This window comes from Podarcis tiliguerta (assembly GCF_965153285.1).
Source record: "Podarcis tiliguerta genome assembly, chromosome: 6".
Taxonomy (NCBI): Eukaryota; Metazoa; Chordata; class Lepidosauria; order Squamata; family Lacertidae; genus Podarcis; species Podarcis tiliguerta.
Window position 1 is genome coordinate 40435805 of NC_139539.1, and position 17753 is coordinate 40453557.

General features: G+C 43.6%; 2 protein-coding genes across 5 annotated transcripts in view; one reads left to right on the top strand and one right to left on the bottom strand.

Moving 5' to 3' along the window:
* The first annotated feature begins 82 nt into the window (after positions 1-82).
* On the top strand, positions 83-3067 carry TMEM81 (transmembrane protein 81). The gene is made up of 2 exons (XM_083444581.1): positions 83-596; positions 1924-3067. Exon 2 carries the CDS (start codon positions 2098-2100, stop codon positions 2890-2892), a length of 795 nt encoding a protein of 264 aa, XP_083300707.1. The 5' UTR covers positions 83-596; positions 1924-2097; the 3' UTR covers positions 2893-3067.
* A 1384-nt stretch (positions 3068-4451) lies between these two features.
* The window catches only part of CNTN2 (contactin 2), a 68540-nt gene continuing 55238 nt past the window's right edge, over positions 4452-17753 (bottom strand). For 2 of the 4 annotated variants that reach the window (XM_083445531.1, XM_083445530.1), the window contains exons 21-23: positions 16097-16209; positions 14760-14928; positions 4452-11670 (exon numbers count right to left, since the gene is read on the bottom strand). In XM_083445531.1, the coding sequence (XP_083301657.1) occupies positions 11561-11670; positions 14760-14928; positions 16097-16209 (392 nt within the window). In that variant the 3' untranslated portion in view covers positions 4452-11560. Of the gene's footprint in view, positions 11671-14690; positions 14929-16096; positions 16210-17753 lie in introns of all 4 variants that reach the window. The other 2 variants (XM_083445533.1, XM_083445532.1) reach the window with 2 other exon arrangements.

Below are 17753 nucleotides of genomic sequence, written 5' to 3' on the forward strand. Positions count from 1 at the left end.
GAGAGCAGGTCTTTTAGGAACTTCCATGACCCAGATTTTATTTCTGCTAGTAATAAATTTATCACCTGCCCTTCACCAGCAGCTCCCAGAATTAATTCAGAATGAGAAGCAGTTAAAACATGTCACAAAAATAATAAAAATAAATAAATGCACACACTATACGTCCTGCAGAGGATTATGATGTTGATGTATTTTTTTTTATTTGCTCTTAGAACCCTAGGGACAAACCAGCTAGCTTCCTGGTTCAGTATAGTCTTCTTAATATCACCTTTACAATACACTATGCCAGTATGAATGTAATGGTTTGGCATTGCTGGCATGATGCTACAGTTGGAACAGCTGGTTTGTGACATCACAATTTGATAACTGCACCGGCATCGCAGAGGCATTAATGAACACTGAAGAAAAGAGCAGGGTTCAGATCCTTCTCTCTTAATGGTTAGTTTGGGAAAATGGTAAACTGCTTGACTGATGAAGTCCTGATGTTCCTCGTCATCAAATTTAAAACTACCTGCAAATTCAAAACTAATCTTTGTAATTTCTTGTAGTTTGGTAGTATTTTCAATTTGAATCCACAATGTACAAGTCACTGTTGCGTAAGTATTGCTTCTTGTTTTGCCTGCTTTCTGTGGTACCAGATTTACGAGTGGGTGGGTAGAGTAAGATTATTGGTAGAATTTGGGGTTAGTGCAAGGTAGTCATCAAACTCCATCCTGGTTCTGGCGTCATACATCTACAATAGTTGAGTCCCCGCCCCCCACATTTATTCAGATGCCCTCTTCCCCTCCAGGCAGGTCTGCTATAGCGATCTGTGCAGTTGGAGAGCATTTCTTTTCATACTGGCCTCAGCTGGCAGGACTAGAGAGCGATTGACAAGCCAGAGCAGTGTGCTAAATGAATGAGTTTTATTCAGTGTATAGCAGCTTCATACTTTCCTATGGTTTGTGATGTTTGGAAAACTATAGTACATTTCAGACTAGAGACCTCAAATCAAAATTCCAGGGCAGGCCTCTTGTCAGAGTTCACTTCTGCTGAAAGTTTGTTTAGGAACTACAATAATTGGGCTCCTACTACTCTTCCTGAAGTACCTTTTACACACATCTATTGTCACAGGTCATAAAATCTATATTGGTAAAGTAGTAACATTGAAACTGGTCCCTGGTTTTGTCTGTCTTTAAAGTTGGTATGTTAAAATGGAAAACACTGCTGTCATGGCAAGTCTGATGAAGATTTTTTTACATTGCCAGAAAACCCAAGTTTAGCTCTGATGGTCTAATTATGTATTAAGGCAGTAAAGAGATACCAGTTGGGGGATCCAGGAAGTTTTTTTGTTTACTGTTGTGCTGCTTCTGTCTTTTTCTATCATTTTTCAGAGAAGCACCTGATCTTGAGTGACTCAGTATTGGTTTTGGGCTGTGGTGAAAGTACCATAAAGCTGTGAGGCTGCAATCCAATACATATATTAGCAGATGTGTAGTCGCTGTGGCTCTCCAGATGTTTCTGGACTCCAATTCCTATAAGCCCAGCCGGTAAAACGAAAGATTGGTGATGACAGGAATTATAGTCCAATAACAGCTTGGAGGGCTACAGCTGTCCCAGCTCTGGGCTCTAGGATTGCAGCCATAATTAATTTACTAAGTTCTGCCGATTCGTTGATTATGCTAAGCTTTTTTTATGTGATATGATCGTGATAGGGAGGCTGTGTCTGCCTGAACATGCCACCCAGAGATTGACTTAACAAAGCATTGCATAGCACTGTGCTACATAGCTGTTAACATTTCCCATTTTTTTAAGGGAAATTCCCTTATTCCGAATAGGATTCCTGTCAAGAAAAGGTAAAAGTTGATAGCTATGCTGTGCTACTAATTGCACCTTCCTGCTTAACTTTGCTCACCTTTTGAATAAGTTTCTTTTCCTTGGCAGGATGCCACCTGGCTGCTTTTTGTATTCCAAGAATGTCTTACAGCTGGGGAGCGGGTTCAGGAAAAGGCATCTGTTTCACACCACAGAAACATTTATGATATTTTTAACAAAGGATGATATGCAGGAGGTCATATAACGAGGCCGCCCAATGGATTGTAAAAGGACTCTCCAAGTATGATGGCTACAGAATCTGGCTTGGCCCTGGGCACATTGGCCTTTGCTTTCTTTGTACCGCTGTCGGTGGCTTCTCATGAAGCAGTGACCATTCCCGAAGCCCTGATGACGGCTTCGGGAAGAGTTATAGTCAGTTCCACAAGCTGCAGCGTCACCTGTGGGCTGGGTTACAAGGAAGAAGAGTCATGTGAGATTAGGCCTGATGGGCAAAGGAGAGGCTGCAAACGACGGAAGGTGGACTGTTTGAACAGTTGGATCTGTGGGATGCGGCACTTCACCGCTCTGGTGGGCAGGCCGTTCGAGATCAGCTGCCTAACCACTGCGGAGATAGGTCCCGACACCCAGAGCTTCAGCTACACATGGAGGCTGGCCCGAGGCATCATCACAACAGACGATACTCTCTTTGCCCCTTTCAAGAATCCTGGCTTTGTTATTAAGCTTTACCCCGCTGAGGAATACGATGCGGGGACGTACAGGTGCGATGTGCAGTTCATGAAAAACTACAAGGTTGTCAAGAGAATCTACTTTGGACTTCGCGTGATCCCTGGCGACATGGTGGATTTGAATTTTGACAAATCCTTAATGCTGGAACAGCAATCAGAAAGTGAAAATAACCAACAGAATGCCACCAGCATGCCAGCTCAGGGTCGGTGGGGCTCTTGGCGTCAGAGGGCTGTGCTTGTGTTTCTGGTTGGCATTGGAAGCGGCTTGGTGCTCGGGGCTGTGCTGCACAGCCTTCTCTACTGTGTCCTGTGCCCCAACCCCCATGAAAACGATGAAGGTGATGGGGAATGAGATGTGCTGTTTTGTAGACTTGCTATATTAGATTGCTCTTGTACACCGCAATTTCACTATGTTAATCTTATCACTTCAGGCTTATGAAGATCATTTGGTGACGTTAATCATAAACATAGTTCCATTTGATTTATTAGACAGTAATAAAATTCCATCCTGTGCCTTAATGGTAAAAGGTTAAGTGTGGGGAAACTGTTTTCTGCCCACAGGCCACATTTTCTCATAGACAATGGTCAGGGGGCCACATGACGATGGTGGGTGGGGCCAGAGGGAAAAGTGGGTAGGACAAAGGATGAGACTCTTACAGTAGGCTGCATTCCAGCTACGAGAAAGCCAGAGGTTTCTACACTTGCCCACATAACAAACCAACCTCTCCAAAATGCAAGAGGTATCAGAGTTCATGGACATATGCCATGCAGGAATAAGCACTCGAGGAGGATACTGGGCAGGGGGCCTGCAAGGGGCATGGCCTAGATAGAGAGCCACACATGGCCTTCAAGTCTGAGGTGCCCAACCGCTGGTTTGAAGCCAAAACCTCTGAAAGGTAGTGCAAAATCTGGGAATGTGTAACAGCTAGTGGGTTCTGTGGTAAGAGTACATGGTTTGCCTGAGCTACACTACTGCCTTGGTGGGTGAGCAGTTGACATTCTCTTGGGAATAATACCTGAGAATTTGACGGATGTTCCTTTCCTGTAAGGTGGGTTCCTTGGCCAAATTCATGACAGGTTCTTTCTATGACAAGTGGGCCTCAGTGTGACAGGGAGCTAAGTGGTCCAGACATGCAGACGATGACACCTTAAAAGGGAAAAACCTAATGTTTTCTTCTTATTGGCTCCTAATAAATTTCGGCATTAGCTTGTAGGTTTTTTTTTTAATTTCTCATGAAAATTCTGTATGGTTCCCATGCAAATTTCTCACGATAGACACATATTTGCTAACAAATTTCCCTAATAGCATGCATTGAATGTTATTTTTCACTAAGCTAATGTGTTTCTATACACAGGCTCTCCTGTACACACATTTTTGCACACGTTATTTGGTTGGAAAACTCCCAACACAAAATTCAGAGAAGTCCAAATTTCAGAGAGGAGCTGTGCTTTTGTTTGGCTGTTTTGGGAAGTGTGAATCAGGTAGGTTTGCATTAAAATCCCAACCAAACTTCTCCTTCCATCCCTCCCAGCATAGTTCAGACAATTTGAACCGCCTTTCCACCCCTGAGGGCATAATTGAAATTTAGGGGAGTACTGCACCCCCTGAAAAAAAATTGCATAGTGTATCTATGCATTTGCACAATTTCCCATGGTTGCCATCTCAGAGATTTCCCCAACATTTCAATACAGGATGGTATATTTGCCAGGGTGGGTGGTGGCTATGTTTCAGCTTAACAAAGACCCCACCCCCACTCTTACCCTGATTGCCTTCCTTTGTCCAGCTAGTGGGGATATCAGCACTGTCTTTATTTTTTCTGGCTCACACTTCCAACCTCTTGCTCAAATCATTCCCAACTTCTGGTTGGAAGAAATACACGTTTGGAAATAAGTCACAACGGAGATGTTCACTGAAGTCTTTTTGAAGATCTTTATTTAAGAACTGCGTGCTACTGTAGTCAATAAGTAACATTAATCATAATCTGCTTACAATGCTTGGGGGCTTTTTTTTAGTTGTTCTATTCATTTCTTTAAAAAAATAGTGTACAACAAAATTACTGAGAATGTACTTCCACCATCCCCATTTCCTGTACAATGAAACTGGAATAGAAGAGGCAAAGGAGAGTTCTTGAAGATAGTGTAAGGTTTTCAAGTTAAGTGCGAGGAAGCCAGACCCCAGATTAGTGATTAGGCAAAGCCACAAGAAAAATGTCTTCCATGGGTGGCCAATGTGGTCCCCTCACTTGATGCTGTGAACTGCAACTCTCATCAATCACCCAGGGCCACTGGCAGTGCTGGTTGGGTTTGCTGAGGGCAGCAGTCCACACCTTGAGGCCACCACATGGGCTGCTCCTGCTGTGGTCAGTATCAAAAGCTTGGGAGTCCACATCAGTTGTGTCATTGTGATGTGGCTTTGGTGAGCTCCACTACAATCTATAGAGTTAGACTCCAGCTCCCATCATCCCTAGCAAGCTTGGCCAGTGATTAGAAATGACAGGAGTTGTAGTCCAAAACACCTGGAGAATGCTAGCTTGGGGGAGGCCACAGACTACATTCAGCTTGTGTTAAGTTAATGGCCATGTTACCTGGAATGGGCACATCCTTCCCTTTCCATACATGGTCTTTGGAACAAGTGAAGGACCACGTGCTGTTGCAGTTACCTTAGGCCACTGGGTTGCTTCAAAACAGAGAAAGCAGGAATCCTTCCAAACAAAACCATACCATGCATACCACAGAACACATCAATGACATCCCTGACCTTGCTTGACCTTCATGCTCAAATCAGATGGAGAAAACCTTACTACCATCAGTGGATGAAAGCAGTGAAAGGCAGGCAGGCAAAACACGTTATTTGTGAAAAATAAAAATGCCGGTCTAAGTGTGGATAAAAAAAATGAAAATGAAAAACAGTGTGGATCATGCCTTAGTGAATTATTGTACTTAGCAGTCAAACTAATCAAACCATGCTGTGTAATGGACACAGCTATAATGGGGAAGATATATATGTATATTTATATATATCTTGGGGATATATATAAAGGGGAAAGTTGTATTGTATTCTGGTATTCAGTTCCTAACAGCCCTGATCCAGGGAATCTCAACTGCAAGAGGAGAATACAGAACTGCGGCAGCATTCAGGAAGCTGTTCCCTGCACACCCACAATGTGACCAGCACTGATCTCCCACTAGGTGACTGGCAGGAGGGGCACTGAGCCTAAGGTGGGCACTTGCTTCTCTCTGATGAAAGTAGGGATGGGGAACCCATGGCTTTTTAGATATTGTTGGACTATACCTCCCATCATACCCGATTATTGACCATGCTGGGAGATGGAGTCTAATAACCCCAAGAGGGCCACAGCCTTCCCACCACTGGAACAATCCTTGGCATTACTAGTGATGCCAAGCTGCATGGGGGAAACCTCTGTAGGTCCAGAGTGCAGATTTGTCAATGTCATGGGAAAATGCTTAAGGGTGGGCAGGCTTCAGTTTTGCAGTATCCACTTTTTGGATTGGGAGGGAAAGGAGCAAAGGACATACACTTGCAGCGTATTGCTACGCAAATTTGCTCGGAGGCAGATATGTACCAGATAGGAGCTTCAGGACTGAATAAAGTAAAATATATTAAAATGAAAGCAGCAATACGAAAACCCACAAATCCACACCTGAATACAAGCTCATAGATGACAGTTTGGGGAACCCCTGATCTAGCTTCAGTCTTTTCACTAACACTGTAAAGTAAGCCAGCATTATTGCAGGTATAGACTGAGAGTAGACCACCTAAGACAACACAATGAGTTAATGACAGAGATTTGATTCAAACCATGGACTTCATAGGTCCCTTTAGCCACTATGTTTACCTCCAGCTCTCTGGGACCCAGAAATCTTTGCCAATCTAGGTAAAGGTAAAAGACCCCCGGATGGTTAAGTCCAGTCAAAGGCAACTGGGGTTGCGTTGCTAATCTCGCTTTCAGGCTGAGGGAGCTGGCGTTTATCCACAGACAGTTTTCCCGGTCATGTGGCCAGCATGACTAATCAGCTTCTGGTGCAACGGAACACTGACGGGAACCAGAGCACACAAAAATGCCGTTTACCTTCCCACCGCAGCGGTACCTATTTATCTACTTGCACTGGCGTGCTTTTGAACTGCTAGGTTGGCAGAAGCAGAGCAATGGGAGCTCACCCCGCCACGGGGATTCGAACCGCCGACCTTCCAATCGGCAAGCCCAAGAGGCTCAGTGGTTTAGACCACAGCGCCACCCATGTCCCAATCTACTGCAAGTCCTCAAGACAGCTATCAGTAGATGCCTCTCTACTGTTCGCTTGCCTGAAAACACTGATACAGTATAAAACCTGAATGTGTACTGCAGTTTTATTTATACATGGTAAGTTGGAGTATGAATGTAAATGTAACAAAAAGAATATATTTCAATGCATGAGAAGAAATAACACAAATTCAAAAACAAATGCACATATAAATATACATACATACATACACACGTAATTTCACAGGGCTATTTATCATACATCCTAATAGTGTCTCACTTTTATATTTTAAAACACTGCTTTATTTTAAACAGCAAGTCTGAAGTCTAGAGTGACACTCATGGAAAAAAGTCAACTGGTATCCTTTCCAATCAATGTGTCACAGGTGAATTTTGCCAGTAATATGTCAGGGATGCAGTTCAGCATGAAGATACCTGCCCTGAGCCCCACCTGAGCCCAAGGAAATGTTAACATTTGCAAAGTGTCTCTGGCATGCCCAGTTCTATCCCATTCTATGCACATTACATAAACTATAACAAACTGTTTCATTAGCACAGCTATAGGCATGAAGTTCTCCACAGGGTTCAGCCTCGTTTGAAGCCGAGCGGAATTGGAAGTATTCTAGATTGCATGCTGGAATACAACAAGGATGTCTTTTTTTGCTCTGGAGAAATTCCCTCATTCTAAAATACAGCCTACCAAAACACACTGATGCACTGCACAAATGCCTACCTTGCATGCTTTTAGATAAGGGCATGAAACACTCTTATATGGCCCACGCAGGGGACATGGTTTGCCTCTCCCTTTTTGCCTGTGTTGAACAAAATCTCCCGCTTGCTTTTCTATACACCCTGACTTGAGTTTGCACACTGCTGTCAAAATACTCCTTCAGGTCAACAGGAGAGAAGAACTGCAACAAAACAATATATGCAACTGAAAAGTACAATAACATTTTCGTAGCAATTTGGAGTCCTCAAAGTGCTCCTCGTACATGATCTCAGAGATCCTTACAAATCATCCTGAAAGGCAAATCAGTATTATTATCACACCCCCTATTACAGATGAGGCACTGAGGTTGAGTGATAGCGGCTTGTCTAAGGCCACCTACTGCATCCATGGCAGAGGCAAGCTGTGAATCAAGGAACTCTTGGTTTACAGGTCATGTCTCTTAGCCAATCACAACGCCGTGTTAGCTCCCAAAGAAATAGCTTCCAGCTAGAGATAGGCAGATCTGTCTATTTCCAGTCTCTGTCAGTTTCTCACATGTTCGTTCACAAATCTATCACTTCCTGCTTTATCAATCTGCAATTTATTAAAAATCAATACAGAAATTAATATTTAAATATTTAAATATGTATTTTTATTACAAAAATCATATTTAAATGTGTATTTCATATCCATGTGTGCATTTCTAAATCTACTTTAACCTTAAAAAACACTTATTATTATTTTTACACATTTTGGTATGTATTTTGGGCCAAGAAGTGCAAAATCGAAGGTCAACTATGGTCCAATCCAGGTATTAGGCATATATTAGCCTGGGAGATGCAAATAAGGTCAGTCTGCTTAAAAATGTGCTCTTTCATCCCCACTTCCAACAGTCCAGTGCCAGCTGGAGGATACCTTCAACACTTTCTTCTGTTAGGATAAAGATTTTTTGTTTGTTTGTTTTTTAAGAAGGCAGCTTGGTTGGCACCCACCCACCCCTTAGATGGAGGAGAGAACAACCAAGGGTGTCCCTGGGAAAGAGCAGAAGAGGAATGAGATACAACTAGCTTAACACCAAGGTGGAACTCCTTGGCCAAGGAGGTAGGGCCTAGGCCCTGACTGGATTCATAGACACCCCACCTTAGTGAAGAAAAAAGGCCTTTTCATGCCCTTGAAAAGAGACAAGGCTACACCCCATCAAACTCAACAGAGATGAGCAGAGCAACAAGATGTATCCCGCCAGTGGCCGTTTTTAATAGAATGCAAATGTAAAACTATTGGCATCGCACTTATACACAATGCTGGTAAAGTTACTCTACAGTTTTTAGGTTTTCCACATTACCAAAGTAGAGCAGACTATGTTGAAGGGGTGATATAAGACCACTGGAAAACAGGTTTCTGTGCCCTTTTCAGTTTGCATCTTGTTTAAGCATCAAAATATCAAGGCTCAGTTTTTCAAACACCACTTGGCCCTCTCTGCCCAGGTTGTCAGGAGAACTCGGCATGCTGGGGGAGCACTTCCTTTTCCATCCCATGTTATATTACCTCTCACTGTTGAGGACAGGTATGATGAACCTGTGGCCCTCCAGATGTTGATGAACTTCAACTCCCATCATCAGTAATCAGCATGGCCAATGGTCAGGGATGATGGTAGTCCAGCAGCATCTGGAGAACCAAAGATACTCTGAACGCTGCCACCAGTATTTAATTTCTGGAAGAGCAAAATGGTGGAACTCAAACTTGCCTGGAACCCACACCCTCTAATCAGATTCCACTCCATGGCTATCTAGAGAGGTTAAGGTATGCTGCACATTTTCAAAGGCAACTTGGTTTGATCACTTGATAGGTTCCTGGTCCAAGTTCTAGCTTAATTTAAGCTTAGTATACCATAATGTGTCATGCAGAGATAACTCACACCTGATGCTTCTGAGTGACATATCTTGAGTAGCCACAGTTCAATGGTAGACCACATGAAGTAGGTCCCTAGTTCATTTCCCAGTATCTAGTTACAAACAATTTGGGAACAAACTTTGCTTCATAAGTTGGAGAGATTCCCTTAACGCCAACAAAACCTCTTAATGCCAACCAATCTACCCCAAACAAGAAATATACCAAGCCTTCAATAAAAATAGAGCAAGAACTCTAAAATTCACATAAAATATACAAAACATAGCTATAACTTGCATTGGAACAACAGAAGAGCTTCCATCAAAAGGGGAAGCTAGCACATAATTTAAGACTAACATTTCTAAAAAGGATGTAAATTATGGAGGACAATTCACATTCTATGTAGGTACCTTAGGACTGGAGCAGACACAATAAAATAGACTTGTAACGAACTAGCTTTCTCCTTTGAAGGTGAGTGAAATACCTATATTTACCCCCTTATTAGAGCTGATAATGGCTTGGGGAGACGCTGCCAGAGTTAATCACCACCTCTCCAGCCAACCGAGTAGCTACAGGGGTTGCTATCCACATCCATTCAACACTGTGAAATATGAAGAACACCATCACCAAGGGGGAAAACACCATCATCAAGCCATTTCTGTATGTTTAAGATCTGAAGAAGTTGTCCAATCACTAAAAGAAGCAACCCCTGCACCTTAAACGTTTCCCTTCCCATCTGGCTGGGTAGCCCCAGTAAGCATCTGTCCTATTTTCTGAGATCAGGAAAGTACGATGGTGTTTTATAGTGCGTAACAGGATTCCTACACTAATCTTATTGGTTCGTTCTTACAAGCTGTTTGGGGAGCTGAAGTTTTCCCCCCTTCCTTAGTCTCCGAAAGATGTAAAGCACACTAAGAGAGATCAACCAGCTAAGAACAAACATTAAATCACTGAAGAACGTTCTGAGAAACAAAAGGTGTCTGTCAGCATTCTTATGTCTCAGTTCAGGCACTCGATTGATCTACTATTTAGTTCTGACAGTGATCAGTAGGCATTGAGAGGCATAACATTTCCAAATATTTATTGGTTTGGCAACCACACATGACCTGAGAACTTTCCTACAGGTGGAAAGGCAAGACAACTTAATAGATTGAATTTGCTCTCAGGTCCAAGGCAGGTTAATGGAAGTTTGGACAGATGATATTACTATGTAAAAGTGGAAAGAGGCTTCTGCAGTTACCACCTCCAGTCTACCGCATTCAAACGTCCTTTTAGACAGACCCTGAACCTTTCCCTCCTGACATAAAAGCTCCTCTGGTATCTCTTTCTCTTCAGAACACCTAGTGGAGTGGGGCAGGGGGAGGAGAAGGAAAGAAAACCAAAGGAAAATGCAAGAACTGGTAAATGCATGTGTGTTGCGCCAAGTGTGGCAAAGCACCGAAGATTACAAGCAGCACATACTGGGTGGAAGCCACATGGCAAGGCAACTTAATGTTTTTGGTTCCACCCGTGAGCCTCAATTTTCTACTTCTGGCAACCCATTCACAAAGCTCTGCTTGCTTCTTCTAAAGTCTGGGGTGGGAAATGCTTGTCCATCACCATTAGCTTTCTCCACTTCAGTTGGTTGCCATGAAAGGCAGTGATTAGACTAATGCTGCCACTCAGTGAGTTCTCCTTCATCTCTGAACCCAAGAGTCGTCAGTTCAATACTGGCTGGAATGATACAGAGCATGCTCGTCTCTTTGAAAACCTCTCCTCAAAAGATACTGCGTTTATTCTGTAATTTAAAAAAAGAAAGAAAGAAAACAAGGTTCAAGATTGAGTTTTAAGAGTCCGTTTCCTTCTGTACATGGCTTTGTAAGGCAGAAGAATCTACTGAATACAGTAATATGAGACAGCCAGTTTCCAGAATTCATATGAAATTCATCCTTTTGTTTCTTCAGTTAAAAAAAACCACTGACTGATTAAAGACTCGTGTCTTGTATGAAATATTCTATTTTCTAAAAAAAGAAAAAGGAAGAAAAGAGTATATATATATTTTTTTTCTCTTGAGTTCTTTTCTACTACTAGTTGTAGTAGAAATTTGTACTCCCAATGGTCAGTTGTTGATTTCTGGCTTGATGAGGAGGAATCCAACATCTCTCTTTAACAAGGGCTGGTTATCAGAGCTCCAAGCAACCCATTAGTGCAGACAGAATTAGTGAGTACATCAGAGCAACCACTGTATTTGCCACTGGACGGTCAGCAGAATTTTGCACCATCATACTGGTCCCTGTAAGAAAGAAACAATGCTGTTGAGTTGCAAAAACACAAGTAAAAAGGCCCTTTGTTTTGAACAAGCAGAAGCTTCAGAATTTCCTGAAGTGTTTGTTCTGCGTTTTCCATTGTATGCTATGCTCCAGGGGAAGGCGAAGGCGAAGCACTGGCTCAGCAAGTCAGCATTGTTCTAGTACTGGAGCAAACTCTAGATTCCAGAACCAGTGGGGGCAGATTCTGGGAGCCTGGAGATCAACGCTATGCATGATATATTTCTGAAGCATGGTTTGGGGTCTGTGTGCTCAATGAATGCATTCTGACGTATGTGTGGAGCTTGCCTATGCTCGCATGCACATACCTGCCGCCACCACTCGTGATGACTGGATACCAGCCATGCTTCTGAAAGAGGCTCATGTGGTTTGTCCTTTAACTGTCCCTGTTATGGCTTTGGATTAGCTGCTGGGGCCATGAAAATATAGCTGAGCATCCAGGCCTATTCAAAACACCCCACATGGCAAAACATTTTTGAAATGGTGGAAGCCTATTGTGTGAATGTTTATGTACCTAGAGACATGTCAAGGGTACTTCAATCACCTGCAGTTCCCAGCTTCTCTCCGTATTCTGCCCATTAAATTCCTAGTTCCTCCTGTTACATGAAGGCTGTGCAGATGTTTCTCAGTTTGCCCTTGACTCCCAGTTTATCCTTCTCAGTCCATCTCCCACTACAGATCTTTCTCTCCCTTTTACATAAGAGAAGTGCTTATGGTAAGATAGGCTAGTTGAAGGATGCCCAGCTTTTACTTACATAAGTGAAACAAGGCCAGCCAGGAGAGAAGTATTCTAAAATACAAGCCATTTATAGTGGAATGTATTTGCACACAGAGCTTTGTTGATCTAGTCATTCAATTAGTGCATTGCTTAATTGATCACTCAACTGCTTGCGTTGCAATACATTTCTCAATATTATTGATTTACTGATGAAGAACTACTGTTTCACTCTGTTCTTCTCCAAGGTTTTTTTTTTGTGTGTATGTTTTTAACCAAACCAAACACTGGCATGATTATTTTCTGACTTTGTTCCAGAGACATTTTTAAGTGTGCAGCTGATGTAACAGTCCTGCTTCTGTGTGCATATGTCAGCCACTATAACTGGATTTCTTAGGAGTTTGCTTACCTCTTCAAAATGAATTTGAGACAACTAAACTTGAGTTTTTCCTGGTGGTATGCAATGGTACACAGTAATAATAATAATAATAATAATAATAATAATAATAATAATAATAATAATAATTTATTATTTATACCCCGCCCATCTGGCTGGGCCTCCCAGCCACTCTGGGCAGCTTTCATAGAAACCAAAAATACACTAAAATATCACACGTTAAAAACTTCCCTGAACAGGGCTGCCTTAAGATGTCTTCTGAATGTCAGGTAGTTGTTTATCGCTTTGACATCTGCTGGAAGGGCGTTCCACAGGGCGGGCGCCACTACCGAGAAGGCCCTCTGCCTGGTTCCCTGTAGCTTTGCTTCTCGCAATGAGGGAACCGCCAGAAGGCCCTCGGCGCTGGACCTCAGCGTCCGGGCAGAATGATGGGGGTGGAGACGCTCCTTCAGGTATACTGGACAGAGGCCGTTTAGGGCTTTAAAGGTCAGCACCAACACTTTGAATTGTGCTCGGAAACGTACTGGGAGCCAATGTAGGTCTTTCAAGATCGGTGTTATATGGTCTCGGCGGCTGCCCCCAGTCACCAGTCTAGCTGCCGCATTCTGGATTAGTTTCCGAGTCACCTTCAAAGGTAGCCCCACGTAGAGCGCATTGCAGTAGCCCAAGCTGGAGATAACCAGAGCATGCACCACTCTGGCGAGACAGTCCGCAGGCAGATAGGGTCTCAGCCTATGTACCAGATGGAGCTGGTAAACAGCTGCCCTGGACACAGATTTGACCTGTGCCCCCATGGACAGCTGTGAGTCCAAAATGACTCCCAGGCTGCGCACCTGGTCCTTCAGGGGCACAGTTACCCCATTCAGGACCAAGGAATCCTCCACACCTGCCCGCCTCCTGTCCCCCAAAAACAGTACTTCTGTCTTGTCAGGATTCAGCCTCAATCTGTTAGCCGCCATCCATCCTCCAACCGCCTCCAGACACTCACAGTACCACCACCTTTTATTGGGAAGGAGGAAGGAGGGCTCTTGGACCCTGTCACAGCATTGAATCTCCTTCCCTAAGCTGGGCAAATGCTTCCTGGACTTGGGGAAGGAGGTGCAAGGCTCTGACAGGATCCTGGAGCCCTTCCGCCTCCTTCCCCAAGAAGGAATCGTTCTACATGTAATTGCTTTTCCTGGCCCTGAGGAAATTTTGCACCCAGGGCAACTGACCAGAGTACCGGCACCTTTCTTTTCTAGAAACAAAGTACTGGTGCTACCCCACCCTCCACCATGCTCCACTACTGCATTGCTTCTTCAAGTTCCTAAACACAGGTCCCAAACACATTTCACAGTGGTGGCTGAACCTGTACTTCTAGTGTTGTCATCAAAATTCTTACTCCCTGGCTTGGAAGTATGAACCTCAGAGCCGCATGGCGCTTGCTTCAAGTGTAAGGTCGCCCTGTAATTCTTATCCAGTTAAGATTTTATTTAATCCAAGTCTGTGCAGAACTGAACTCCTTTGCCCCCTCATCACATATTTCAATTCATAGTAAACCCAGGGTTTGAATATGCATTAGAATGTTTATGGGATGGGTTCCATGCCCCATTTCACTACCAAATCAAAGCGCTCTGACTAAATACCCATGGACCCTGGACTGGAGTTCAGACAAGGCACACTTTCCAACTCAAGTGTGGAACAAGAGTCGTTATTCATCCTCAATACTGGAGAAATGTGACCCAGCACTACAGCACTCAGTCTTGTTATTTCCCCAGCATTTATCCCTGTTAATTTTCCACTGTCACACCAAAGCAGAGAACCAAGTAACAAAGCCAGGGGAGAATAAACTTGCCCGTTACTAAAGGCAATTGATCCTGCCGTTTTTAACTTGCCTGCTGGGGCGAAAAGTTGAGCCTACACGATAAACGTAGAATAAGGAGAAAAGAGAAGAGCAGACGCACCACTGTTTCTCAGGATGCGCACCTCTGCTGGGACTCCATCTCCTCCTGGACCAGTCGTCCTGATTTGCACCACTGCATGAGTAGAGTCTTCTGGAACCATGATCTCAATCCAATTTTTGGCGGCTGTGTACAGAACAGGAGCTGAGTGCGGGTCCGACTGGTACAGCATCTATTGGGAGGAGGCATGTTGAGGTTTTTTTTTTAAAAAAAGATATTTATTGACATTTCAACATATTACAAAAATAAAAAAGAATAAAAAGAAAATACAAAATAAAAACAGTTAAAAACAGATCAGTCTTTCCATATCTTATCTTTCATTTGCTTGTTTCCCTGACCTCCTCACACCTCCCTTTCTTGTATTCCAGTTCAATTAGTTAATTCAGCAAATCCTTTCCCTCTTTGATTTTATCTTAATATATTATAGCTTTAGATTATCACCTGTTAACAATCCATTTTTACATATTCCTTTATAACATTGCTGCTAAAAACCACTTAACTTCAATCCAACATCATTCTAACATTCATTAATTTTGCAGTATTTCTGTAAATAGTCTTTAAATTTCTTCCAAACTTCTTCCACCGACTCTTCTCCCTGGTCTCGGATTCTGCCGGTCATTTCCGGCAATTCAATATAGTCCATCAGAGGCAAATTGAGTTTACTGTTGTTGAGTCCCCTTCAATTTAAGGATCACTCCCATCCCTCAATTATTTTTAAGGAACTAGTAGTCACAGGGGCGGCATGTGCGTTTTCCAATATCTTGCAGAAGACTCCTGAGCCTGATCTTGTGTAAATTTACTTGGGAGTTAAGCCCTTGTTCAGAAATCAAATGTTGATGGGACTTACAGATAAGGATGTGTAGAGTCACAGCTACGCATCCAGAGAAAATGGAAAGCTGCCCAACGGATGCAGAACCACAGGACAGAGAAAGAATGGAGCAGCCTTTTAAGATCTGGATTTAATTCCCCCAGGAAAGCTTAGTGGTTTTTAATGTATGTATTTGATAGTTGCCTTAGTTCCGTGCTGCACACAGCATTTTATTGTGCTGGTTGTGTAGCTGGACTTTTATGCCGGTTGTCTCTTAAGTTTATTGTGGTTTTATTGCAGTATGGATTTACTGTTATTTTTTATTTCATTTATTTTTTATTTGTGCAATGCCTAGAGCATTTATTTTATGAGGAGTCTCGCTCACTCAGTAAATTAATGAAATACCACCCTGCCACCCAGTGTTATTTCTCAGGGGGGTATACTTTGCACTGACTTATTATACTGCATTTCAGAAGTTAAGAATCCTCCAGCCAAGGGCAGTGGTGGAGGGGGGAGACTTTCTACAAGTTACCTTGTACCCAGTGACAGCAGACTCATCTGAATTGGCAACCACAGGATCCCACTTGATGCTAATGCTGGTGCTGGAAAACTTCCATGAAATGTTGCTTGGTGGCCTTTTTGGTGCTAGAGGATACAAAATGGCAGAGATCTTTACTACAGCAACAGAAAGCAAGATAGAGGCCTACAGACAATGCTTTGGCTGATGAAATCCAATCCACACAACCCTTCCTGCCACCTGCCATCTGGCTACCCATTCTACAAATCTGGGAGCATTCCCTCTTCTCTCCCACCCATTCCTCCTGTGCTCCACTTTCTCCCATCTCCTCAGTCATTCTAGCCCAGGCACAGGCAAACTCCAGCCCTCCAGTTGTTTGGGAATACAATTCCCATCATCCCTGACCACTGGTCCTGTTAGCTAGGGATGATGGGAATTGTAGTCCCAGACATCTGGAGGGCTGGAGTTTGCCTATGCCCACTGGTGGAGGAAGAGGAGTGCGGGGGGAATGCACCATCCCCGGCAGCGCGATACCGGTGTGGTGCCATCGCAGCTCCCCCCCCCCGCCTGAGCTGGGCGCCATGCCTCTGCAGGTGCTGCGCCACGCCCCTGGAACGCGTGCCTGTCCTGCCCCCACCTGCTCTCTGCTTCCCAGTGCGGGAGTATGAAGCTCTGCCACTGCCTATGCCTGTTCTAGCTTCTTGGGAAAGGGCTGTAGATCAGCGGCAGAGCATGTAGAAGGTCCCAAGTTCCACCCCTGGCATCTTCAGGTAAGGCTGGGACTCCTGCCTGAAGCCCTGGACAGCTGCTGTCAGTCAGTGTAGATATTTTCTAATACTGAACTAGATGGACCAGTGGTCTGAGTCAGTATAAGGCACCACCCTATGTCTCTCCTCCCACCTTCTTACTTACCTTCTTCTTTTCTCCTCAATTCTTAGTCATCCCCATTGCTCTCTCCCAATGTCTCTCTTCCCTAATGTACATGTACAGAATACACTGAGCCCTCATTGCCATAAAGATGATACAGGGAAAAGTTGCTCCCCTCCCTCTCCAGCTCTAACTCTGGTAATTGGAAAGGGAATCCTCTCCGGGCCAGTTCTACCACAAGGCACAGTGTGCCATATGCATAAGGCATCAGATTTTGAGTGTCATTCAATAATGACAAATTGCAAATGTTAGAGGAAGCCACTCTGGGATGGATCTACTGGAAATTTGGCAGCCCAAATTTACTCTGCAAGGACTCATTTGCTTGCAAATTTCATCCACTTATGTGAAAAGGGAGGAAAATGGTTAACGTCATTTGTAGCTTCTTCATGATATTAAATTGGGTGAAACAAAGCTTTGGACTTAACACATCAGATTCGGACCCAATTCACAAATCAAATCAGATGGATAGGGATCTGAAACAGATCAGGCTGCTTTCAAATGCTATGAATACAAGGCAAATGTTGTGGTTGGGGCACACCCTTAGTCAACACACAGACAACCCCCTTCCCCCAACACTATATAATGTATATACTGCTTTCCTATACAAGAAGATAAACCCAAAGCAGCTTGCAAGTTAAAATAAATAAAACTATCATAGATGCAACACACATTATAAAGCACAAAAACCACAGTAATAAAAAGGGGGAAAAGCAGGCATCGTAAGCTACAGACACACATATCAGAG